The sequence below is a fragment of the Anguilla anguilla genome, chromosome 8, assembly GCF_013347855.1.
Source record: "Anguilla anguilla isolate fAngAng1 chromosome 8, fAngAng1.pri, whole genome shotgun sequence".
NCBI classification, from domain to species: Eukaryota; Metazoa; Chordata; class Actinopteri; order Anguilliformes; family Anguillidae; genus Anguilla; species Anguilla anguilla.
Genome location: NC_049208.1, coordinates 5,223,879 through 5,250,932, shown reverse-complemented (window position 1 = coordinate 5,250,932; position 27,054 = coordinate 5,223,879). Strand labels below are relative to the sequence as shown.

Below are 27,054 nucleotides of genomic sequence, written 5' to 3'. Positions count from 1 at the left end.
AGGAACACTCTTGTCGCGCTGGTTAGGAGATTGGAATCTGCCTCCCGATACATTTACGGAATTTAGAATTCTGAGCGTATCCGCGACTCAACAACAGTTTTGCCATTCAGTTCGTAAGTGACTCGTTGAAATGACGGTACATTTTGTGTAAACGATGGTAGCTGCAAGGGAACCTGTCTTTTTGACGTTTTCTTTCCTCAAAAATGGGAAGTTCCATAAAATGGGAGGTCCCGGAACAGGCCGGTAGGTTACGCCATACTGGAACTTAAATTTAACTCTCATACTGTATCGGCACTTGTTTTTTCTACTTCTCCCACTGCCGACAGATGTCATGCACAATTTGAATGATGCATTGTTTTGTTCATATTTTCCACCAGAAGACATGGATGACCCCAAATAACATGACATAACGTAATATAATGATGAGAGCGGGCCGTTCAGCCTAACAATGCTCGACGTTTTCCAAACTAGATTAGTGCTCTGATTACCTACAGACTAGATTGTATCTAACATTGTATAAAGCCTAGTCTTGAAAATCCCCAGTTTCTGCCTCTACTATGTGACCTGGCCGGGTATTCCACACATTGACTACTCTCTGTGTGAAAAAGTATTCCTAATGTCTGTATGGAATTTACCTTTTGCTAATTTACATTTATGTCCCCTCGTTCTGCTAACATAATTCAACCTGAAGAATCTCTTGTAATTCACTTTGTTGATCCCTTTTATGAATTTATCAGCCTCAATCAAATTACTCCAGAGTCTCCTTTTACTAAACTTGAGGATATTAAGCATCTTAAGTCTTTTCTCGTAGCCTTTATCTTTCATACTAGGAATCATTTTGGTTGCTCTTCTTCAAACCTTGAACTTGACGTGCATTTCTCAGTACGCTTGTGTCAATGGCTAGGAAACAGCTGGGACAGATCTTGGGCTTCAGGCAAATTGTAGGCCAGTTATTGGCCATGCAGATACCAAGAGCAGTCTTGGAAAGCTCTTTAATTTGGGATTCATTTCAGCAAATTAAAAAAATAGTGATTAATTTATTTTAAAATTCAGAAAACTTTATTATCCATCACATGTCCTTAAATCATCTTTGGCGCGGGTTCTTGAAAAATACATAGTCCCCAAACACATAAAAAGACAACAAACAAAAAAGTATTAAAGCACAAAACAAAAACAAAAAAACATAACACATTTATGATCACACAGGAGCTAACAATTATTGCAATTATCCGCAGCTACACTTGCACAACCTTTTCAGTTCACCCCTAATTTGAATGTGTGCTTGTGTTATCCCTCCCAACAATGGGTTGGGACCGTGGTGTAGTGTGTGTGCGCGTGTGTGTGTGTGCGCGCGTGTGTGTGTGTGCATAAAACTCATCTGGTTGAAATGCTTTGCAAGTACTGGGATCATTGTAATTAGGGTTCCTTTGTAAAGGAGGATGTAATGTCAAACATAGTCATCTGGATAACGGATATGAAACATTTTATTATGTACTGCACTGCATTGCTAGGATTACTTGTTTTACATAATCATGAGTCACGCTCAAACTCACACTTACACTTACACGCACACATACACGCGCATGCACACACACACACTCACACTCGCACACATGCACACACGTACACACACACACACACACTCACACACATGCACACATGCACACACATACACACACACACACACACACACACTCACACTCGCACACATGCACACACATACACACACACACACGTACACACACACACACACACTCACACACATACACACAGACACACACATGCACACACATACACACACACACGTGCACACACACACACACACACACACACACACACACAGCTATTTCAGGTAGGAATTTTCTCCATCACTCTGACAGATTCGTCCCCATTGATCTCTGAAAAACAACAACAGAAATAAATAACTTAAACTCCAGAACTGCATCCAGAATTCACATGAAGCAATACAGCATGCATTAGAGTGTGTGGTAGAGTGTGTGAGTGTGTGATGGAGTGTGTGAGTATGGGGTACAGTGTGTGAGTGTGGTGGAGGGTGTGAGTGTGCGGTAGAGTGTGTGAGTACGGGGTAGAGTGTGTGAGTGTGTGATGGAGTGTGTGAGTATGGGGTACAGTGTGTGAGTGTGGTGGAGGGTGTGAGTGTGCGGTAGAGTGTGTGAGTACGGGGTAGAGTGTGTGAGTGTGTGATGGAGTGTGTGAGTATGGGGTACAGTGTGTGAGTATGGGGTACAGTGTGTGAGTGTGTGGTGGAGGGTGTGAGTGTGTGATGGAGTGTGTGAGTGAGGGGTAGAGTGTGTGAGTGTGAGGTGGAGTGTGTGAGTGTGTGGTGGAGGGTGTGAGTGTGTGGTAGTGTGTGTGAGTATGGGGTAGAGTGTGTGTGTGTTTGGATGCTTTTTTAAGAGGTCACTGTGTGTGTCAGATTCACACTCAGTGCTGATGTTACGTCCCCTGCCTCTGCTTGCCTGGGTAGTGCAGGTGGAGGTAGTTGCTTAATTACCTAATTGCCTGATTGCCTCCACCTGCCTGTGGCCCAATATAAGCCCAGTAGTATGAGGCAGGGGAGTTTTTCTATTGGGGCTTGTAGTTTGTGTGGAGATCTTTGGTTCTGTGAACTTTGTGTGTTTTCGTTTGTGCCTTAGTTTGTAATTTAGATTAATAAATGTCTGGGTTTGTTTTTAGATCAGTTTCTGTCTGTTTTTGGTGCATCTGGACTTGGTTTGTTGCGGCCAGTCGAGCCGGCCGTAACAGCTGATAAGAGATGTAAACACAGGAATGACCATGACTGACCTGCAGCACCTCTCTCTGACATTAACTGCGATGACAGCCGAAACCATGGCAACCAGACCCAGGGAGAACAGCACTGACTTTAACGCACACAGCGAGAGGCCAGGAGAATATAGACCTACAGGAAATAAAGAACATCACACAGGACCCTACAGAGACAGCGATTGTTACACAACTGCACAGGCGCACACACATGCGCATACACACACACTCACACTCACACACTTGATCTGACTGTACATATTTCTATTTAAGTGCTATTAGCAGTTATTGTTTTATTTTAGTTGTAGTCATTTCAGTTGTAATGTGAATCATGTCCCTATAACAACAAAAAATCCAATGTAGCAGCAGCAGGAGCATCATCATGGTCTAGCTAGAGTGTAAATAAGAGTCGGTTTATGTGTTTTCTGCTGATTATATGCTAATAGCGCTCTGAGCTAATCAGAGACTGACCTGGCGTTTGGCAGGGCCTGGTTGTGTTGCTTAGTGAGCTGATGGGGTTAATGGCTGTACAGGTGTAGTTCTCTTCTACACGGGTGGGGGATACACTCAGCGTAGCTCTGCTCTCCGCTCCAGCAATGTTCTCTCCATTTCTGCTCCAGGACAGCACCACCTGGCTGCCTCCAATCACACTGCAACTCAGGGTCACGTGACAGCTGCTGCCGTCTGTGCTGTTATTCACCTGGGAGGTTACCTGCACTGAAACAATCCTCTCTGCAGAGAGAGAGACCACCAACAGCATTACTTACATCTCAGAGATCTTACAGACACAAACTATGAAACACATTGCGTCATTACTTACAGGACAGAGATCTACAGACACAAACTCTGAAACACACTGCGTCATTATTTACAGTAAAGAGATCTACAGTCAAAAACTCTGAAACACACTGCTTCACTAATTACAGCTCAAGAGATCTACAGACACAAACTCTGAAACACACTGTGTCATTACTTACAGCTCAGAGATCTACAGACACAAACTCTGAAACACATTGCGTCATTAATTACAGCTCAGAGATCTACAGACACAAACTCTGAAACACATTGCGTCATTAATTACAGCTCAAGAGATCTACAGACACAAACACTGAAACACACTGTGTCATTATTTACAGTAAAGAGATCTACAGACACAAACTCTGAAACACACTGCTTCATTAATTACAGCTCAAAAACCCACAGACACAAACACTGAGGTGCTCACCATAAATGTGTAGTTGTATCGTTTTTGGCCCGAGGGTCCCAGATTGTCCGATACCCTCAAAGACATATTCCCCAGAATCCTCTTCTCTCAGAGAACTAATGTTCAGGGCCCCGGTTTCATAATTCACAATCAGCCTCCCTTTAAAAGCTGCATTTGTCTCCAGGGTTTCAAAAGATGAGCTGCCCTGCTTGCTCAGTAATCTGATGACATCAATATTGTTCTTTTTCCACGCCATTAAGCCTGGTCCTTTGATTGGTCCTTCCTCATCCGTGGGCAGCACAATGGACTCCCCCACGGCTCCATTCAGCACTAGTGAAGTCCCGTACACACTGAACACCGGCAGCACTGGGAATAACAGCAGCAGCACAACTGTTAGTAGAGCACAATTACTAATAAGACACACCCGCTCAGGGCTTGATAATGACCATTTGGCTCACCAGGCACTGTGGCTAGTGTTGTTCCAAAGGCTGAATTTTCACTGGCCCACAGAAAAAGCAATAAGTATATTGGACAAAGACAAATCAGTTTTAATTACTAGCTTACACTAATGAAAGCACAACCCACAATGAAGGTTATCTTTAACAAAATATACACTTCGAAATTGTTTAAATTGCGTATTGCAGATGTTTTCCATGAATATTCTCTACGTGTTGATGCAGAGAACGAAGAGTACAGGTATCCACAAATTTAAATAATGACGATGAAATTTTGCGATGCAAATAAAAATGATTTCATTGCTCGCCTGTAGCCTAATTGAGGAGACCTGGCGAAATCGGATGGTATTGAGCATTTGTGCCAATATAATGCGCTTATATTCATTTAATAACGTCAACGTCAAAGCTCTGCAGATGCACTTCAACTTATTTTTTTACTTTCACTTTAATTTTAAACAGCAACTGCAAAGCACCACTGGCGGAGAGAAAAGAACTATACTTGAGCGGACTCATGCATTGCATGCCAACGGAACATTACGCCCCCCCCCACCCACCCCCCACCATTTCCTGCTCTGGTTATTTCTTGTCTGAGTTAGTCATGATTGGGGATATGGTCAGATGACAAGTTTGCCTTATATATCGTGGCTTTTGTCGTGTTTTGTGTTTTGTTTTTATCTATAATACAATTTCTATAATAATAATAATAATAATAATAATTGTTATAATTATTATTATTATTGTTGTTGTTGTTTATCATAATCATTTAAGAAAAAGAATAATAATAATAATTATCATCATCATCATCAGCATCCATCATTTAAGAAACATTAAAGGCAAGAAATACATCCGTCTCTGGCATCTCTGTCAAGGAAGTCAATTTCAAGCAAAGATTGAATCGTGAGCTTCCAAAACGAGGACCAGAGCTGCAGAAAGTAACAGATCAGGAGAAAGGGATGAAAATAATCAGTCACCGAATGTGCCCCCAGAGCGCAGTCAAATGTTCTCTGCCATTAGGAATCGGACAGGTGCATCATATCACCTGGAGAGTGCCCAGAGCAGCCAATCCTGCTGTAGAGCTGGCCAGTTCAGGAACCAGGTATGGGGGGTGGAGCCACTGTGGCTGACGGCTAAGCCGCCCTATGGAAATGCCATGCTACTGCTACTTTCAGACCACTCTGTATTCTTTCTTTAACAAGACCAGGTCAAAACCTAGAATGTGGCTGGACCTAACACACGTGATCCGGCCGACCAATGGTGTAACTTCATCACTCAGTCACTCAGTCAGTCACAGACATTCGCGTTTGTAGGGCTGGCCCTGCTGTTGCGGTCCAGCCAAAAAAAAAAACTGCAAAAGACTGCAAAACCTTCCACGTGGGAACTAAAAAATGGTTTTCATTCTTGGCCACTGCAATAAAAGTCATGCAGTTATCGGGATATTTGTATACAGTGAGCTCCATAATGTCTGGGGGCAAAGAGGCATCTATATATATATATATATATATATATATATATATATTTATTTATTTATTTATTTTTTTGATTTGGCTCTGTACTCCACAATTTCAGATTTGTAAGCAAACAATTCACATGTGGTTAACAAGTGTATATTTCTTGCTTTGGTTTAATGGTGTTTTTATACACTTTGGTTTCACCCCATAGAAATTACAGCCCTTTTTATATACAGCCATTTAAGGGCACCTGTCTGGGACAAATGGCTTAATAGGAGTTTCTGATTACTCAGGTGTCCAATTGCGTTCAGTAGCATTCAGTATCTAGTCTTGATTCTAGGCTTTTGATGGCCTCTGAAGTATACTATTGCTATTTGTCAACATGCGGACCACAGTTCTGCCGATGATATTCAAGGAAGCCATTATGAGACTCAGAAGTAAGACAGAAATAGCCAGGGACATAGGCCAAACCATAGGCTTACTGTTTGGAACAGCATTTAGAGGAAACTAGTGAGCTCAGACATTTAAAAAAAGGGTCTGGTAGACCAAGGAAGACCTTTACTGTTGATGACTGAAGAGTTCTCACCATAATGAAGAAAAACCCTCAAACACCTGTCTGACAGATCAGAAACACTCTTCAGAAGGCAGGCGTGGATGCGTCAGTGACTACGGACCGCAGAAGATTTTGAGAACAGAATTACAGAGGCTACAATACAAGATACAAACCACAAGCTAGCTCCAGAAACAGGATGGCCAGCTTACAGCTTGCTAAGAAGTACCTAAAAGAGCCTGCAGAGATCTACACTTCTTGTGGACAGATGATACCAAGATTGATTTGTATCAGAGTGATGGCAAGAGCAAAGGCCAAAAGGAACTGCCCAAGATCCAAAGCTCCCCTCTTCATCTGTGAAACGTGGTGGTGGGGACATTATGGTTTTGGGAATGCTATGGCTGCCACAGATACTGGCTCACTTGTCTTCATTGATGACATTGATGAAGTAACAGCTGATAACAGCAGCAGAATGAACTCTGAAGTGTACAGAAGCATCTCATTGGCTCAAGTTCAACCAAATTTCTCCAAATGCATTGGACAGCGCTTCATCCTACAGCAAGGCCATGATCCAAAACATACTGCCAAAACAACAAAAGAGTTCTTCCAAAACCAAAAACTGGAAAATTCTTAACTGGCCAAGTCAGCCACCTGATCTGAATCCAATCGAACATGTGTTTCATATGCTGTAGAGAAAACTTATGGCCACTAGCCCCCAAAATAAGTAGGAGCTGAGGATGGCTACAGTACAAGCCTGGCAGAGCATCACCAGAGTAGATAGCCTGGTGATGTCTATAGGTCACTGACTTTTAGCAGTCAATGCATGCAAAGGATAAGTGACAAAGTACTAAACATGACTACTTTCATTTACATAACATTAATCTGTCCCAAACATTATGGTGCCCCTAACGAAAAAAAAGTGCTGCACTGAGAATGTGCACTTTAACGGTATGTGAATTTTTTCACATAGTTAAAAATTGTTGAGTACAGAGCCAAATCGACAAAAAATATCTGTGTCCTAAACATTATGGCACTCACTCAATGTATATATATAATATATAAATCAGGTTGCGTGGATCTGAAGTATGAATTTGGGTTGAGGAGAGTTCTGATTTCGAACTCTTGTATTAAAACAGGGGAAAGGTCAAAAATCTTTAGCAAGGTATCATTATATAAAGCCTTTCATATGTACAAAAGCATGTTAAAGCACATGAACCCACATACATGCAAGGGAGGCTTCTGAAATAGAGCTCTCGCAGCACTGAACGTAGACAGAGCTTCAGCTACACATCAAGATGAAAAAACAGTCACCACCCGACATGACTATATGGATATAAAATAACATATTTTCAGCATTATATGACAGGGGTGTCCAATCTTATCCGGGAGCAGGTGCAGGTTTTTGCTCTGTAGCCCAGCACTACAACAAACTAATTAAACTAATCACAGTCTTCAAACACAACCTTGATTGAATCAGGTGTCTTAACAAAATCAGGGCTAAAACAAAAAAAGTAAAAAATGTAAAATTTCAATGATTATATCATGATTTAAAAACTGACAAAAAGCCAAAGTATAGTCAGGGCTAAAACAAAAAAAGCCTGCACCCACACCGGTGCTTGTCAAATAAGACTGGACACCCCTGTTATAAGATTAAAATAAAAAATGTAAAATTTCAATGATTATATCATTTAAAAACTGACAAAAAACTATAAAAGTATAGTCACAAAAAAGGGGAACAAACTGAGGCAGTTACAGTTAGCACAAGTTCAGCAGAAAGAAGAAGGAAGAGAAAGAAGGAAAGAAAGAGGGAGAGATGAAGTGAGTCTGTCTCCACACTTACCCAGAAGAGCAGTCAGCACTGCAGAGGACATGATGCAAAACCAGCTCCACAGAAATGACACAGGGCTTCTTTATCGCCCACTGACAAACTGCTTCCTTTCGCTGCAACAGTGTGTGTGTGTGTGTGTGTGTGCACGCGCGTTTGTGTGTGTACACGCCAGAGCGTGTGCGTGCGTGTGTGTGTGTTTGTGTGCAGGTGCGTTTGTGTGTGTGTGTCTGTGTGTCAGCGTCGGTCTGTTTATTATGTATGTATGTGTGTGTGAACTTAGTCTCTGGTGTGAACGAGTAGGTCTGAGTTTGTGTGTCTGTGAGGGAGAGAAAGAGAGAGAGAGAGAGAGGAAGAGAGAGAGAGAGAGAGGGAGAGAAAGATTCTATTTGAACTGAGGCAGCTGTGTCGGTGAGTGTTTGCTGTTCAGTGCGAAGATCACTTCCTGTGGCTTCTGAGCTCAGCGGTCTGCATGTTGGTCAGACTGGAGACAAAAGACAACAGTTTATTTTTAAATACCCTTTCCACAGCAAAGTGCGAAAAAAATGAGGAAGCGCGATCTCCTGCGTCTCGGCTCCAGAGAGCGCCACACCCACACGCCTCGGGCCGAGCTGATCACAACGCCGCCTCAACACTTCAACTCGCGACGGTCAGAGATGCGGGCACCCAGCAGCTCAGAGCCGTCAAATCAAACCTCGCACTCTCAGCGCACGTGTTACACCAGATCTCTCCAGATTCTGGATGGAGGGCGCTGCCTGGTAGAGCATTTGGCAGTGAACAGGTCTTCGGCCTCGGTTGTCAGGTTGCGTTAGCGTAGTGTAGTGTCGCAGCAGGGGCCGTTCCGCTGCCAGTTTCAAACCACAGCTCTCATCAGCAATTCTGCATGAGAGATAGAATCCCCCTACTCAGCTAAAGACGGCCAACGGTCTTCAGGCCAGTGCAACCAATAGGCACTCGCTGCTCCAGAGGAGACATTCCATTCTTTAGCTCAGCTCACATGCTAACGTGCTCACCAGACCTGGGTCAAATATGTATTTGTTTTGGATTCAAATACTTTTCTACAATTTACTGATCTTGTCTGGCGTATTGGAACCAATTAAATACTCTCAAAAAGTGCAAACCGTGCCTTCTGGTCATATTGGAAGGCTCAGTTACACCAGGCAAGATCAATGGAGCACAGAAAAGTATTTGAATCCAAAACAAATACGTATTTGACCCAGGTCTGGTGCTCACAATTAAGTTCACATGCTAACGTGCTCACAGTTTAGCTCACATGCAAACATGCTCACAGTTTAGCTTGCATGCTAACGTGCTCACATTTTAGCTCACATGCTAACGTGCTCACAGTTTAGCTCACATGCTAACATGGACACAGTTTAGCTTGTATGCTATCGTGCTCACAATTTAGCTCACATGCTAACGTGCTCACAGTTTAGCTCACATGCAAACATGCTCACAGTTTAGCTCACGTGCTAACATCAGAGCTTGTTGCTTTGACTGCGGCTATCGATTTGCGAGCGCAGATAAGTGAGGCTCTCCTCTGAAGGAGTCAGAGAGGACGCCTCAGGTACAGTTTAACAGGTGGACTTTGCAGGTACCCAATCAACCAGCGGAAGCCACCGCCATGCCACAACACGTCATGAGCCCAGCTGACCGAAACCCTCATACCACAATAAAATGCTTAAGCCAGATGTGCGTCGGTGGAGAAAACTGTACATGGCCGTAAGCAGGGCTGCTGGCCACAGTAATGCGTTTGAGTGCCTGGCTGTTGGCACTGCAGGGGAGGGGGGTTCTGGTGCACGGTTAGGTTTGGGGGGTCACGACTGTCTTTGTGGTTGGTAATTGCACTCATCCTAAAATTGATTGATTTGTCTTTGTCCGTGGACAACATTATAATGAAATATTAGTGTTCCTATAAACCGATTAAGTTATGGCTTGGTGGGGCAGCATGCCCCATACATATACAGCACAGAGAGTTTGACACTTTCACTTTTCATTTTATATGCAAGACACAGTCACCCCTGCCCCCACCCCAACTCAACTGTATCCCTACAACATCTCAATACTGCATCAGTTAGAACAGAACAGACAGTGGAAGCAGCAGGCCACAGAAAAAAAGTTTATTTAAAAAAAAATTAATCCAACACTTTAGTTCTAGAATTATCAAAAAGCATACTCACACCAAACAGAAATCTACAAATCTCCTCACAACCACAGGCTTTCTTAAAAAAAAGTTTAATATCACTTCAAATCTCCTGTGTTATAAAAAAACAAAACAAATAAAAGCACAAATGTGACATAGAGCCCAGCATGCATTAAAAACCGTTGGACAAAACTAGATTCCATTTTTTTTTGTTTTGCCTTTTGTTATGTTTAACAATCTACTGTATTCATACAAAAACAATTCAGTTCTTTGTTTCATTACACAAGAGAAATGTACAGTGGCTCAGAGCTGCCAGAAAGCACAGACACCTTTGGCAGTAACAAAAACAACAGGCATTGACAATCTTTCGCCTGCAGACAGGCCCCTGTTACATGACCACAGTAGAACTGCTGCACAGGCCCCTGTCACATGACCACAGTAGAACTGATGCACATGGGGTCCGGTCAATGACCAGAATGGTATTGCGGTACACAGGCTCCTGTCACATGACTGCACTGGCATTGCTGTGCACGGCCACAAACGTCACATGATCCGTGTGTGGCATCGTTGCAAAAGTGTGACAAGAAGTGGTACCACCGCACACAGACGAGCATGTTCAAGGCAAAAGCCTGCACAAAAAACCAAACTGGGCGATTTTTTTATTCCCCCCCCCTCTCCCATCCTGGATCAGCCGCCAGCTGTTACGCAGAGGCTACAGAGAGAGAATCGATGATGGGGATGCTGATCCCAGATCAGCTGGCTGGGCAGAGCACCGGCTGATCTTTGCAGGTTTAGTTTCAGGAGCAGAGCGCACAGCGTGCACACCAAGCGCACAGCGTATGCCGCCGCAGCCCGTCCAGACGCTTCAGCGATCAGACCGCCAGCACGAGGCTATGGTTCGCACGGAGGCTCATTCGTGGAATACGCCCAGCCCGGCTCAGCCCAGCCAAGCCTGGCTCAGCCCAGCCCAGCCCAGCCCAGCCCAGCCCAGCCCAGCCAAGCCCGGCTCAGCCCAGCCCAGCCCAGCCCAGCTCTGCCCAGCTCAGCCCAGCTCAGCTCAGCCCAGCCCAGCCCAGCCTGGCTCAGCCCAGCCCAGCCCAGCCCAGCCCAGCCCGGCCCAGCCCAGCCCAGCCCGGCCCAGCCCAGCCCAGCCAAGCCCGGCTCGGCTCAGCCCAGCTCAGCCCAGCCCAGCCCAGCCCAGCCCAGCCCGGCTCAGCCCGGCCAAGCCCGGCTCAGCCCGGCCAAGCCCGGCTCAGCCCAGCTCAGCCCAGCTCAGCCCAACACTCAAAGTTAGCGGCCACTTTCCTGTGACGCACTCCGGTCGAGCCTCTGGTCTGTGGCCACGGCGTGGAGTCAGCCAGTAAAACCATCCCTAGCGATTACATTCAAGGTAAGAGGAACCAGGAAGCTCAGTGACCAAACAATGAAATGAGTCAGTTAATCAACCAAGTGAGTGTGTCCAGCAGTAAGTAAGTCACACAGTGAGCGAATCAGTCAGTGGTTATGAGTAAATACGCAGAGTCAGTGGCTGTTAATAAACGAATCAGTCAGTCAGTCCACGGCTGTAAGTGAGCGAATCCGTCAAACAGTCAGTCAGTAGTGAGTGAATCAGCCAGTCAGTGACTATAAACAAGTGAATCAGCCAGGCAGCGCGGTCTGGGTTCTCGTGGGGTCCAGCTGTGTGTATTTCAGGGTACCGAGTTGCTAGCCCTTAAAATGGATGTGGACATCAAGTGACCAGCTGTGAAATGGTCAAGTGGCCATTCATACGAGGCATCTTGGAACGGTGCTCAATTTGGCAGGAAGTTGGAGGGAAGTACCCCATCATGCGTCCATGCAGAAAAACCAGGTCTTCATCCGCCGATGGCGTGACTAACATTTACATCTACACACACATGCACGGTTCTGCACGCACTACGCCATGAAGGTCTCCAATCTACACACCCGCCTGTGTGGGTTACCTCTACACATCTCCCAAACAAGTCAAGAAAACATTCGCAGAACATCTACTCAGTCCTGCAGTGTCTGTAAAAACCACCTCCTTCCGTGGACCCCAATTTGGCAGTTGAATAAAATTTTTTTAAAAACACAGTAAAGAGCCTTCATACACCTGCCTGTCAGCAGAGGGGCCAGGATTTGGCAACATTCGGTTTGAATGTGATTAAGGCGCAGGCTGTCAGTAATATGCACAGATGACAGACAGGGAGGTGGGCGTGTTTTTTTTTGGGGGGGGGGGGGGGGAGGGGGGGGGGTAAGGCAGTAAGGGGGGGGGGGGGGGGGGAGTAAGGATTAAAGGTTGGGCATGGCTTGGGGATGGGGGACGTGTCCCTTCACTGGGTCCCCAGAACGAGACCTGCCTGGTCCTCCAACAACCATAAGGAAAGCAGGCCAGTGATTGGTCAATAGTTACCCATTGCTGACGGGTCCAGACTACTGGTTAATATGCTGATGTTCCTACTAGGCTGGTCAATGAGCTGGTGTTACACTTTTGTGCAGCTAGCACTGAGTTCTGTATGGTTTCTGGAGAGAAGGGTGGGGAGCTACCGCGTGTCAGGAAACAGCCGCCGGTGAGGTCAGCGAATCGCATCACACGGAAGTCTCCGACTGCAGCCGCATCACAAACTTGTGGCTCTTGGGGTCAATGAACTCCTCCCCTAGACGCAGGAAGGGGATGGGCATCACCGTGACGACCAGGGCGAAGTCCAGGCGGCGCAGGGAGAAGACCAGGCCCTGCCGGAGGGCGGAGGTCACCGGCTCCTCGCTCACCAGCGTCCACTCACGCCCCCTGCTGTTCTCCTTCTGGTACTGCAGCGTCGGGCCTGGGCTCAGGTAACGCTCCAGAAACGCCTGAGGGAGAGAGGGAGAGAGAGAGAGAGAGAGAGAGAGAGAGAGAGAGAGAGATTTGAAGGAACTTCATGAGTCTGATACAGAATCAGGTGTGTGTGCATGTGTTTGCGTGTGTAGGTGTGCGTGTGTTTTTGTGCATACATGTGTGTTCGTGTTATTGTGTATGTGTGTGTGCATGTGCACGTCTATGTATGCTTGTGTTTGTGTCCGCGCTTTTATGTGTGTGTGTGCGCATGCATGTACTTGTGTTTGTGTATGCGAGCGTGCGTGCGTGTGTGTGTATGTGTGTGTCTGTGTGTGTGCATGCGTGCGTGTCTGCGTGTGTGTGTGTGTGCATGCGTGCCTGCGTGTGTGTGCGTGCGTGCATGTGTGTGTGTGTGTGTGTGTCTGTGTGTGTGCGTGCGTGTCTGCGTGTGTGTGTGTGTGCGTGCGTGCCTGCGTGTGTGTGTGTGCGTGCGTGCATGTGTGTGTGTGAATGTGTGTGTGCGTGTGTGTGCGCGCGTGCATGCATGCGTGCGTGTCTGCGCGTGTGTGTGTGTGTGTGCGTGCGTGTACACTCGTTTCTCACCTTGGGCGTCATGTTGTGCGTGATGCAGAACTGCAGGTGTGTGTGCGTGCGTGTATGTATGTGTGCGTGTGCGTGTCTGCGTGTGTGTGTGTGTGCGTGTGCGTACACTCGTTTCTCACCTTGGGCGTCATGTTGTGCGTGATGCAGAACTGCAGGTGTGTGAGGATGCTCTCCATGCTGTGGTAGGGCTGCTGCCGGGTGGTGCGCAGGTACTTCTGCATGGCACGGGCCATGGGCGCGAATATGGCCTGAGCCGCCTCCCGCGGGTCCATGATCTCCCGCGCGCTCTTGGGCGACGACGCCGCCGGCTCGTCCTCCTGCAGCCGCTTAATGTGCGTGAAGGCCTCCTCTACTGCCACCACCAGTCTGGGAGGAGCAAGTACAACCGCCACTATCAATAACATCCTGCTGTCTGGTTGGGTGGATATGACCTTTACTGGCACCACCAGCCTGGGAGGAGCAAGTACAACCACCATTATCAATGTGTGGATATTACCTCTACTGCCACCACCAGCCTGGGAAGAGCAAGTACAACCACCATTATCAATGTGTGGATATTACCTCTACTGCCACCACCAGCCTGGGAAGAGCAAGTACAACCACCATTATCAATGTGTGGATATTACCTCTAATGCCACCACCAGCCTGGGAAGAGCAAGCACAACCACCACTATCAATAACATCCTGTTGTTTTGTTGGGTGGATATTACCTTTACTGCCCCCGCCAGGCATGGAGGAGCAATTACAGCTGCCACCGCATCCACATGTTATGGCTAATTCTATCAGATCAACTATGATGGGAAAATCCACCCAATGGAATGTCCTTCAATGCATTTCGGCATGCAAATTTCAGGCAGTCTTGGAACGTGATATTGTTGAAGGGAAATTTTAATTTAGGACAAGTACAGTAATGGTACCAGCTCCAAATTTACCAGCAGCCAAACCACCACGCACTCTACTCCTGCCGACTGGCTGAAGCCAAGCAAGTGTGGGCTTGGTTAGTACTTGGATGGGAGACCACCAGGGAATACTGAGTTGCTGCTGGAAGTAGTGTTGGTGGGCCAGCAGGGGGGCAATCTTCCCTCTGGTCAAATAAACCCCAATGCCCCAGTGCAGTGACAGGGACACTTTCCTGTAGGAGATGCCGTCTTTTGGATGAGTCATTAAAGATCCCATGACACTATTCGCAAAGAGTGGAGGGTTCTCCGGTGTCCTGGCTAAAATCCCAGATATGGCTCTCGCAAAAACTTGCCACCTAATCATCCCCTGATTTAATTGGCATAAAAAATGTTCTCTCCCTCCAGTGGAGCTGCTCAGTGGCCAACAATCAAGGATTGTGGTTGTACTGGGCAGCTCCCAGGTGTGAATGTGTATGAGTGTGAACCAGGGCGTTGCTGCAAAAGAGCATCCGTGCTCAGCGAGCCTACCCTGGGTAAATACATTTATTTGGCGAGTATAGCTGCAGTGAAGCCTAAACTAGCAGGAAACAGCTGTGTACAAACAGACCCACCCACTCGGACACGACTGATCATGCTTCAGTAAAGTTCTGAGTTCATGGAGTTCCTGAGTCACCTCAGGAAGAAATTTTTTTTTTCTGTTACCAATTTTGTTTTTTCTGTTCGCAATTTTCCAATTTTGCAATTTTCTGGCAGTGCACTCTCACCCCCTCCACCCCAGCCTAGAAGAACCAGTGGCCAATGGCAATGCACTCTCTCACCCCCCAGCCTAGGAGAACCAGTGGCCAATGGCAATGCACTCTCTCACCCCCCAGCCTAAAAGAACCAATGGCAGTGCACTCTCAACCCCCCCCCCCTCCCAGCCTAGAAGAACCAGTGGCCAATGGCAATGCGCTCTCTCACCCCCCCACCCGGCCTACGAAGAACCAATGGCAGTGCACTCTCACCGCCCCCCCCCCCCCCCCCCCGCCCCCAGCCTAGATGAACCAATGGCAGTGCACTCTCACCCCCACCCCCAGCCTAGAAGAACCAATGGCAGTGCACTCTCACCCCCCAGCCTAGAAGAACCAATGGCAGTGCACTCTCACCCCCCATCCACCCCCAGCCTAGAAGAACCAATGGCAGTGCACTCTCTCCGCCCCCCCCCCCCCCCCCCCCCCCCCCCAGCCTAGAAGAACCAATGGCAGTGCACTCTCACCCCCCAGTCTAGAAGAACCAATGGCAGTGCACTCTCACCCCACCCCCAGCCTAGAAGAACCAATGGCAGTGCACTCTCTCACCTGGCCTTGCGTTTACGAATTCGGCGCTCCATCTCGGCCTCCTCGTAGTACAGCTCGTTATGGGAGTTGTCACGGCGACGAGCGGCAGCCGCTATCATTGCCCGAGACTGGGCTGTGGAGTTATTGGTGCTGTTCTCTGCGGAATCAACCAATCGGGCAAAACACAGCAATCAGGTCAGCCAATCAACACATCAGTCCCGTAAAAAAAATAGGGAATAAATGTGGAAAAAATAAACTGGAAAGAGGAAATCAAGAGGGAGGGAGGGAAGGAAACAGAGGCAGGCGGAGGAGGAGGGAGACAGAGAAAATCAAGTAGAGAGTGAAAGGAAAAAGGAGAGAGAGACCGAGAGAGAGAGAGAAAAGGGCAGCTTCCTACCTTCTCCAAGGGAATAGACCTTGAAGCCAGACATCTTTTTGGAGAGGATGGACTTGGGCAGGTTAAGCAGGGCCGGGTTGTAGACAGGGAAATCACTGTAGTACTGCTCTAGAACCCACACTGCAGCTCTCTGTATGCTACACGCAAGCACACACAGATCCCATCATCATCATCATCACTATGGTACAGCTCCAAAACCCACACTGCAGCTCTCTGTAAACTGTACCATAAATAAATACACACACACACACACTCTCTCTGTTTAAAGAGTTAGCATTCATACATTAAGGTTTTGTGGGGGTGGGGGGGGTTGGAGGCCTTGGAGGACTGTGGTAGGGGAGTGGCTGGATGTGGAGGGGGCATGAAAGAGTTTGGTGCACATGGCCAAAGTGTGGTAAGGGTAATAGGGTATGGCGGGCATGGCAGGGCGTGGTAGGGTCAGGTGGGCAGGGAGTGGAGGGCATGGCAAGGCGCAGCAGGCGTAGCAGGGCGTGGCAGGGTGAGGTGGGCAGGGCGTGGCAGGGTGTGGCAGGTTCAAGTGGGCAGGGCATGGTAGGGAGTGGAGTGCATGGCAAGGCACAGCAGGCGTAGCAGGGCGTGGCAGGGTGAGGTGGGCAGGGTGTGGCAGGGCGTGGTAGGGAGTGGAGGGCATGGCAGGGCGCGGCGGGCATAGCAGGGCAGTGCAGGGTCAGGTGGACAGGGCGTGGCAGGGTGCGGCGGGCGTAGCTTGGCGTGGCTGGGTGAGGTGGGCAGGGCGTGGCAGGCGTACCTGAGGTGCCCCAGGTTGTAGAAGCGGCTGGCGCCGTCGGTGGAGCGCACCACCTTGAGGCAGAAGGCGGGCTGCAGGTGGCGCACCTCCAGCAGCACCAGCGCCAGGTACTGGATGAAGAGCAGCGCGTCCACCAGCGAGGCGGCGTACTCCACGATGCCGCGGTAGTCCCGCTCGCGCGGCTCCAGCACGCGCACGCCGTAGAACAGCCAGTAGGACGCCACGAAGAGGAAGACCAGCACCATGAGCAGCGCGCGGAAGACGAAGAGGCGCGGCAGGGTGGCGCGGGGCGGCCGCAGGAACAGCGCCCAGGACGAGATGAGCAGCACCAGCAGCTTGAAGGCCAGGGACACGTAGAGCCCCTCGCAGGGCGTCCCGCAGGGCTCCAGCCGGTCCCGCCACAGCAGCTGCGGCAGCAGGAGGAAGGCCAGCGGCGTCGCCATGGCGAACAGGCCCAGGCACCCGCTGACCACGGGCCCCGCCCACCGACGGCACTCCAGTGGCGACGACTCCTCCAGCTCCTTGGAGACGCGCGTCAGGTCCTCGTTGGAGACGCTGTGCTCGGACGTGCCCGTCACCACCGTGGTGGTCTCGCCCCAGTTATCATCCTGCGCGCGGAAAAAGAGGGGGGGGGGGGGTGGAGAGGGTTAGTGGGGGAGAAAGAGAGGGTGAGAAAGAGAGAGAGAGAGAAAATGAGAGATTGGGGAGGGAGAGAGGGTCAGAAAGAGAGAGAGAGAGTCAATTCAAAGGTGACACTGGAGAAAGAGAAAGCCTGAGTTTGGGGTACACAGTCAGAGAGCTGGGGTACAGTGAAAGGAACACAGAGACAGGGTTGGTGTAGAAAGAGATTTTGGGGTACACACCCTGTCGTCCCCACGGGTACTCTCGTTGTCCAGGAGGGGCTCTCCGGGGGCCTGGATGGTGACGGATTTGTCCCCTCTGCTGCTGCTGCCATCTCTGCTCTTAGAGCGATGGCGCTCCCTCCTCTCCCTGCGCCGAAACACAGGGTTAACTCAGTTCAGATCTCCCTGAGCCGAAACACAGGGTTAACTCAGTACAGATCTCCCTGAGCCGAAACACAGGGTTACCTCAGTACAGATCTCCCTAAGCTAAAACACAGGGTTAACTCAGTACAGATCTCCCTCAGCCAAAATGCAGGGCTAACTTAGTACTACACCCCAGGCCAAAACACAGGGTTCACTTGGTACTCATCCTTGTTCCAAAACACAGGGACAACTTAATACTGCTCTCTAAGCCTAAACACAGGATTAACTTAGCACTGCTCTCTGAGCCTAAACACAGGGTTAAATTAATACTGCTCTCTAAGCCAAAACCCAGGGTTAACTTAGTATTGCTACCTGAGCCAAAACACAGGGTACATTTAGCACTGCTCTCTAAGCCAAAACACAGCGTTAACTTAGTACTACTCACTGTGCCAAAACACAGGATTAACTTAGTACTCATCCTTGTTCCAAAACACAGGGTTAACTTAGTACTGCTCACTGTGCCAAAACACAGGGCGAACTTAGTACTCATCCTTGTTCCAAAACACAAGGTAAACGTAGTACTGCTACCGGCACAAACACACAGGGTTAACTTAGTACTGCGCCCCCTGTGCCGAAACACAGGGTTAACTCAGTACAGCTCCCTGAGCCAAAACACAGAGTTAACTTAGAACTGCTCTCTCAGCCAAAACACAGAATTAACTTGGTACTGTTCTTCGTGCCAAAGCACAGGGTTAACTCACACATGCATATTTAAATAGACAGATAAGTCTGCCTTCTGCTAATCTAAGTTTGTGAAGACCTGGAAATAAGCTGGCACACCCATTAAAGTGAAGGGCAACTATCTGACTTCTGAAGGCAAAAAATAAAAAAACTTCCTCAATGGTATTTTGAAACACAACTAAATGATGATTAAATCAATGAAACAATCATTATATTACATATAAAAAAAGAGATGAAGTGAAAATATGCCATATGTAATAAAATGTGTACATTTTAATGAACAGTTTCCCAAAACTTCTGGACCAAAACAATTATTGTTTCACAAAAATTGGCTGATGAGCTTTTCTTTGGTTGTTAAATCGCCTTGGTTTTCTACACTGAATTAAATGCGCAGCAAGTGCTTTTGCCCTCAACATGCGCAGTAGAGGCTGTTTCCCCATTACTTCCTAGGCTTCACCGCCTGGCCCCTCCCACCCTCTCCAGTTCCTATGTGCGCTCTATGGCTAGACTTAGCACTGCGTCCTCCCTCTGTGCTCTGTGGCAGAACACAGAGTCAAATTAGTGCTGCTAACGCACTAAAACAAAGGGTCAACTTAGTAATAATCTCTGAACCAAAACACAAGGTCAACTTGGTACTGTTCTCTCAGCCAAAACACAGGGTCAACTTAGTACAGCACCCTGAGCCAGAACACAGGGTTAGCTTAGTATTGCCTCCTGTTAAAACACAGAGTGAACTTGGTATAACTCTCTAAGACAAAACAGAGTTAACTTAGTACTGCTCCCTGTTAAAACACAGGGTTAACTCAGTACAGCTCCCTGAGCCATAACACAGAGTTAACTTAGAACTGCTCTCTCAACCAAAACACAGAATTAACTTGGTACTGTTATTTGTGCCAAAGCCCAGGGTTAACTCACACATGCATATTTAAATAGACAGATAAGCCTGCCTTCTGCTAATCTAAGTTTGTGAAGACCCGGAAATAAGCTGGCACTGTGCATGCTGAGTACAACACACTGGCAGACCCATTAAAGTGAAGGGCAACTATCTGACTTCTGAAGGCAAAAATAAAACTTCCTCAATGGTATTTTGAAACACAACTAAATGATGATTAAATCGATGAAACAATCATTATATTTCATATAAAAAAAAGAGATGAAGTGAAAATATGCCATATGTAATAAAATATGTACATTTTAATGAACAGTTTCCCAAAACTTCTGGACCAAAACAATTATTGTTTCACAAAAATTGGCTGATGAGGTTATCTTTGTCTGTTAAATCTCCTTGGTTTTCTACACTGAATTAAATGCGCAACAAGTGCTTTTCCCCTCAACATGCGCAGTAGAGGCTGTTTCCCCATTACTTCCTAGGCTTCACCGCCTGGCCCCTCCCACCCTCTCCAGTTCCTATGCGCGCTCTATGGCTAGACTTTGCACTGCATCCTCCCTCTGTGCTCTGTGGCAGAACACAGGGTTAACCTAGCGCTGATCACACAGGGATGACTCAACACTGCCCTCTTCTGGTTTCCCTGCGCCACAACACACAGGGCAGATTTGTCACTGCACTTTCTCCTGGAACTTACAAAGAAAACATAGAGCACTGCACTGAGTGCACTCTCCCTTGCGTGTCTATAGTGTATGTAGTGTCTTTTTTCGTATATAGAGTGTATCTTATATGTGCACAGCATGCATTGCGTGCATGTGTGTAATCTCTGCTACATGTGTAGTGTGTGTATAGCATGTGTGTATAGTGCCTATTGTGTGAGTGTGTGTAGTTTGCATTGTGTTTGTAGTCTGCAGTGCATGTATAGTATGCGTGCAGTGTGTTTAGTGTATATTGTGTGTGTGCAGTGTGTTTAGAGTTTGTGTAGTGTGCCAGTATAGTTTTCATTGCATGCGTGTACTGTGTTTAGTGTGTGTGTACAGTTTGTACTGCATGTGTATCGTATGTATTGTGTATTTATAGTTCGTATTGCATGTGTGCAGTGTGTTTAGTGTCTGTATAGCGTGTGTATAGTGAATGTGCTGAGTGTGTGTTTATTGTGAGTGTATAGTTTGTACTGTGTGCAGTGTGTATAGTGTTTGTGCACACTGTGCATGTAGAGTGTGTGTGAAGTGTGTGTTTAGCGTGTATGTATAGTTTGTATTGGGTGTATGCAGTGTTTAGCGTGTGTATAGTGTGTGCAATGTGTTCAGCATGTGTGTAAAGTGTGTGTATAGCATATGTAGTGTATATAGCATGTGTGTATAGTTTTTTTTACATTTTTTATTTAACCTTTAACCAGGTTAGTCTCATTGAGACTAGAAATCTCTTTTTCAAGAGAGACCTGGCCAAGAAAGTAGCAGTCGATTACAGACACTACAAAATTTTAACATTTCACATACGTGTGCAGTGTGTTTAGCATGTATGTATAGTGTGTGCAGTGTGTTTAGTGTGTGTATAGCTTGTATTGCATGTTTAGTGTGTTTTGCGTGTGTGTATAGCGTGTGCAAAGTGTTTACCCTGTGTAAAATGTATGTACAGCATATGTAGTGTGTATAGCATGGGTATAGCGTGTGTACAGCGTGTGCGTATAGCGTGTGCAGTGTGTTTAGCATGTGTGTATATCATGCATGTATAGCGTGTGTGTATAGCATGTGCAGTGTGTTTAGTATGTGTGTATAGCGTGTGCACATAGCATGTGCAGTGTGTTTAGCATGTGTATAGCGTGTGTACAGCGTGTGCATATAGCATGTGCAGTGTGTTTAGCATGTGTGTATAGCATGTGCAGTGTGTTTAGCATGTGTGTATAGCGTGTGTGTATAGCATGTGCAGTGTGTTTAGTGTGTGTATAGCATGTGTACAGCGTGTGCATATAGCGTGTGCAGTGTGTTTAGCATGTGTGTATATCATGTATGTATATCATGTGTGTATAGCGTGTGCAGTGTGTTTAGTGTGTGTATAGCATGTGTACAGCGTGTGCATATAGCGTGTGCAGTGTGTTTAGCATGTGTGTATATCATGTATGTATATCATGTGTGTATAGCGTGTGCAGTGTGTTTATCATGTGTGTATATCAAGTATGTATAGCGTGTGTACAGCATGTGCATATAGCGTGTGCAGTGTGTTTAGCATGTGTGTATAGCGTGTGTACAGTGTGTGCAGTGTGGTGCCGTGTGTTTATCATGTGTGTATATCATGCATGTATAGCGTGTGCGTGTATAGCGTGTGAACAGCATGTGTGTACAGCGTGTGCAGCGTGTTTAGCATGGGTGCATATCATACATGTACAGCGTGTGCAGCGTGTTTAGCATGGGTGCATATCATGCATGTATAGCGGGTGTGCACAGTGCACGCGGTGTCTCGGGTACCTGTGCTTGCGGGAGCTCCGCGAGTGGGAGCTCTTGTAGGAGTAGCCACTGTACTGCGACTCGGTGTCCATCTCTCTCTCTCTCTGGCGGCCGGCTGGGCAGGGCTTCTGCGCCCCTCCCCCGATCCCTCGCTCCCCGGCGCCGCCCTGCTGGCTCTTCCGCTTAGAGAGGGATTTGGCAGAGAGGGCGAGCGGGAGCTTCAGCAGGTCTACCTTACTCCTGAGGGAATCTATCTTGGAGGCCGGAGGAGAGGGAGAGGAGAAGGACAGAGGGAGAGGCGGTGGCTGGGAGGGAGGAGTGGGGAGAAACTGTGGGAGGAGGAGAGGAGGAGGAGGAGGAGGAAGAGAGGGCCGTTAGCTGATCAAGCAGTAGGCACAATGGTAGCTCTATCTGGGATCTTCCATTTTACCAAAAAAAAAAAAAAAGGGAAAAACATTTCTGCTCTCCCTCCTGCATTCTCTCGTGTTCTCCTGCGGTCTCCCAGGTAACGGGGTCCTGCTGCTGCCATGGCGATGAAAGAGGGCGTATGGGTGGAAGAGTTTGGGGTTGGCAGTTTCCATGGTGATCTGACCTTCTGACACCCTCCCCCCTTCTCACCCCTTTGCTTTGGGGTGGGTGAGGGTGGGAGGGGGGTCTTCACTAAAGGGAATCTACTGGAGAAAACATCTCTTTTCGTGCATGCGAGTGTGTGTGTGTGTGTGAGCGTCTGTGTGTGTGTGTGTGCGCACAAGTGTGCACATGGGTAAGTGCGAGATGAGGAAATTAGCTGGGTCTTGTGAGCAAATATCACGCTGACCAACTTACTGAGCCTTAATCTGGTGACAAATTCAATAAAAGGTGTTTCTATTCTTAACCTTCTCTCCAACCATCCCCCCCCTCCCCAGGAGAGAACAGAGATCCTCACGCCAACAGGACACCAGCGCACAGACTTATAAACGTGTACAATTTTACACAGAAAGGTGTAAAGAGGTGTAGTATAGAGTGTAAATGTGTAGACAGGTGTTCTTAGGTGTACAGTGGCGGTTCATACAGGTGTGTAATGGAACGCGTAATGGTGCTGAGGACAGAAAAGTACGAAGGTGCGCAGGTACAGCACATGTTCAGGTACGCTGTGAAGGATTAAAAGGTGCGAGTAACCGTGAGGTGCACAGCACTTGTGTACCTGTACATACAGGTGGGGCAGGTGAGATCGTGTTACTCATTCTTCTCTCTGCTCCGTAACCCACTTTATACTGAGCTGCATTCATACGACACTGTAAGCTTACACCACAATGTCCTCTCACACACACACACACACACACACACACACGCACGCAGTCAAGTTCAATCTAACCAGACCTTCAGAAATAGAACAGCCACGGGAAGTAATGTCTAAGAAATGGGCAGTACTGGGTAGTCAGTGTGCACCAACATGGGGTTATTGTTGAATAACACACAGTGAAGGCACCGTCAGGTTAAGGGAACCGAAGACACTCCTTAACATTACGGTGACTTAAGATGCCTGAATGAGAAATACATTACCAAATGCCAAAAACTCCCACACCCAAAAAAGGACTGACCACCCTTATCGGTTTGGAGCCATATGCGTGTTTCGGAGAGGGTGTGTACAGGGTAGAGAGCAAGGTGAGTTTAAAGAAAGAAAGAAAAAAAAGCCCTGATTTTTTTTTTTCGCCTGACACAACACACTATCACAGGCCGCAATCAAGCCCACGGACTGGCAGTAGCCCAAGCCGTTGTCCATAGAGCACCCACGGCCCCTCCGCCCCGCCAAACGAGCCCGGGGCTTCGAGGCCTTTTGTTTAGCTTGGAATACAGAAGCAAGCCTAGACAATAGCCTGCATTATCTCGCCACCCAGATCGGGACAGACCCACTCAAAAGGCCGTTATGAGATATTATGCGGTTGACGTGCGAGTGTGTAACTTAGTTAAATGTGCAAGAAGTAAATATTTGAATTTAATTATTACTTAAATACAATAAATGGGTAAAATCTATTGTTCTTACTTTTCTCGAGATGGTTTGTTACCATTCGGTTCTTGAAACTACAGCAATCTCTTCCAGTGTTTTGTGGATATAGGGGGTTTATGCTAACGTTATACCCCCATACGAAGTTTTATTTATTTAAACTGCTGGGTTATTTTAGCACAAATAATCTGTAAAACCCTGATCATATTTGTAAAACACACTGATATTCACTTGAGTAACGTTAGATCTACTGTAATTTATTGAACCAACACGCTTGCGCTTAATGATAACACTAGACTACACATTACACTAGCAGTTCAGATAAAGCTGCTTAGAACACATTTAATTCAAGCACGCAGACATAGACCAAAAACGCTGCTAGCTGCTCACGGCAAATTAGAGACCAATTTATCATACATTGCCAGCTAACGCTAGCTGGTAACGTTATTCCCAGATCCCGTTTGAAAATGAGCTGTGCTAGCGCACCACGCAAACCAAAGTCAAGTATTTCAGTAATGTTATATTCGAAATGAAATGAGCGTCTCTGTTCTGTAATTTTAACTGCAAGACTACAACAGTCCATTCATAAATAATTAAAGGTTGCCTTCGTACAATGCGACAGTTCTACATGGACAATGACCAGGCAACACAACGCGATAGTGACTTTGAACGTGTAAACGAACCATAATTAGGTAACGTTGCACACAATCCAGAAACCTTGACGGTCTGATTCATAAACGCTGCACGGAAACGAAATTTTTCTCATGCAACTTTACCCCCATTTTAAGCCCGCTCTACTACTAACAATGGGATCGACAGAAAGGGACTCACCGGGTTACTGTCGTGAACAGTAGGATAACAGTGTCCGATTTCCAAACAGGAATTTAACGTTTGTTTTGTTCTTGTGTGAGAAAATGTGTCTGTTGGTAGACGGTGAACACTGAGGCCAGCCTCTCGGTTAGTAATTATATTAGCAGTTACCTCTCAAAACAAAGTCCAATTAACCCAAACGACTCCCATTCTTATTCGTTTGGCTTGGTCCTGTGTCCATCTCTGCGGGTCTACCGACTGTTTTCCCAGAGAATTATCCCTGTGGTCCTGAGGAAAAAAAATCTCACTAAAAATATGAAATCAGAAATGTGAGTGAAAAAAATGTTTTCAATCCATGCGCAGCAACCAGCTTTCCAAGAATTCCTCAAACCGACATACGACCGATCCCCTCGTCGCCAAAAAGACGAGGTGGCCCCGTCCCTTACCCGTTTCTTTGAAAGAAAAAAAATCCCACAGCGTTTCTCTGCACTTCGTTAGTTATCCAACTCCTGAAAGGGCTTGAATTTCTCCTTCACCCTTTTCTCAAATATTGCGTTTTTGCACCCTTTTTTCGTCTTTCACACAGCAAGCGCGCTCCTGGATCCTCTGGGCCCATTCAAATAATTCACTTTCCTTTTCGTTCCTTCGCTCCCTATCCGTCCAGCGCCCCGCCTCCGATTCGCTTTCCTACAAATTCTTCCTCCGAAAATCCCTTTCTACATGACGTCCGGCGAGCGTTTCTCATGTTTCTCACATCGGACTTTTGCTCATTAATATGATCCTAAATGAAAATCTGCACGCAAGACCAAATTATTAAACAAAACTTTTACAGTGGAAAATGGTTAAAAAAAGAAGAAAAATGTTTTTTCTTGTAAGTCAGATTGGTGGCAAAATCTGCAGGTTATAGATAGCAAAATGGCAAGTAATCGAGTATGCGTAAGTATTCACAGGAATAATAAACAGTCCTTTCAAACAAAATGCACATTCCCGCTAATTCCCACAAGACAATACTTTGTACGTATATGACGTCATGCAAAATTGTTTTTGCCCATAGCATTTTGCTTCAAAATATGGACACTGGCTCCACCCACAGGTTTGAACCAACACACCTCAGACATGGTCCAATTATAACACTGTTAAAATGTGGTTAACTATACGAGTTGTAAAAATGCTTTTCCCTTTTTAAAAAACGACGAGCCTTTAACATGTAAATGCAAATCCACAACTGGGGTCTGCATAGACTTCTGAAGGAAACGTAAGGGATTTGGCTAGAGTAAGTACAACTGTTGGTTATTTACCCAACTTGATAACCAAGTCCCCACTATATTAGCACACCACATACAGGCTAAGTAGCAATTTATCACACAAGAGACTGAACACTAGTCCATGACAGAGACTCAACACTAGCCTACCACATACAGACTGAACACTAGCACAACACATGCAGACTGAACACAAACCCATCACACAGACTTAACACTAGCCTACCACATGCAGACTGAACACTAGTCAATCACAGAGACTGAACAGAAGGGCACCACATACAGACTGACCACTCACCCATCACATAGAGACTGAACACTAATCAATCACACAGGGACTGAACAGTAACCCATCACACACAGACAGACTACTAACCCTCCACACAGAGACTGAACACTAGCGGACCACATAGAGACTGACCACTAACCAATCACACAGAGACTCAACACTAACCCATCACACAAAGACTGAACACTATCCCACCACACAGAAGCACACGTTTTCTTTGTCACAGAAGAGACAAGCATGACAGATGCAAAAGACAAGACTGGGAAAGCCATATTTATTCAGTTACCAAGGCAACAATCTCATCTCGTTGTCCCCCAGTGAGTTGTACCGAAGCATGCCACAGCCTAAACACACAAATAAGTCTTCTTCTCTCTTGATTACAGCTTTTGTCCTCACACCAATGCTGAACACTTCGCACCGTGTTCACAGATAAAGAACTAAACACAA

General features: G+C 46.8%; 2 protein-coding genes across 6 annotated transcripts; both read right to left on the bottom strand.

The window, feature by feature from the left end:
• Positions 1-1,690: 1,690 nt before the first annotated feature.
• On the bottom strand, positions 1,691-9,130 carry LOC118232806 (SLAM family member 5-like). 3 transcript variants are annotated; one of them, XM_035427944.1, is made up of 6 exons: positions 8,282-9,130; positions 4,010-4,354; positions 3,256-3,516; positions 2,806-2,920; positions 1,809-1,898; positions 1,691-1,720 (listed from the first exon to the last, which is right to left on the bottom strand). In XM_035427944.1, the coding sequence occupies exons 1-5, from the start codon at positions 8,310-8,312 to the stop codon at positions 1,844-1,846; spliced, it is 807 nt and encodes a 268-aa protein (XP_035283835.1). In that variant the 5' UTR covers positions 8,313-9,130; the 3' UTR covers positions 1,691-1,720; positions 1,809-1,843. The 3 variants fall into 3 exon arrangements, with proteins under 3 accessions (XP_035283835.1, XP_035283833.1, XP_035283836.1); XM_035427942.1 differs by lacking the exon at positions 1,691-1,720 and having other exon boundaries at positions 1,759-1,898; XM_035427945.1 differs by lacking the exon at positions 1,691-1,720 and having other exon boundaries at positions 1,759-1,898; positions 2,806-2,922; positions 3,261-3,516.
• Positions 9,131-12,679: 3,549 nt separating this feature from the next.
• On the bottom strand, positions 12,680-26,155 carry LOC118234488 (vang-like protein 2). Of its 3 annotated transcripts, XM_035431047.1 has the most exons (9): positions 25,503-26,155; positions 25,228-25,344; positions 22,284-22,591; positions 18,069-18,195; positions 17,206-17,813; positions 16,437-16,573; positions 16,061-16,196; positions 13,944-14,190; positions 12,680-13,256 (listed from the first exon to the last, which is right to left on the bottom strand). In XM_035431047.1, exons 3-9 carry the CDS (start codon positions 22,352-22,354, stop codon positions 12,996-12,998), a joined length of 1,587 nt encoding a protein of 528 aa, XP_035286938.1. In that variant the 5' UTR covers positions 22,355-22,591; positions 25,228-25,344; positions 25,503-26,155; the 3' UTR covers positions 12,680-12,995. The 3 variants fall into 3 exon arrangements, with proteins under 3 accessions (XP_035286938.1, XP_035286937.1, XP_035286939.1); XM_035431046.1 differs by having other exon boundaries at positions 25,228-26,155; XM_035431048.1 differs by lacking the exon at positions 25,503-26,155 and having other exon boundaries at positions 25,078-25,230.
• Positions 26,156-27,054: the final 899 nt, after the last annotated feature.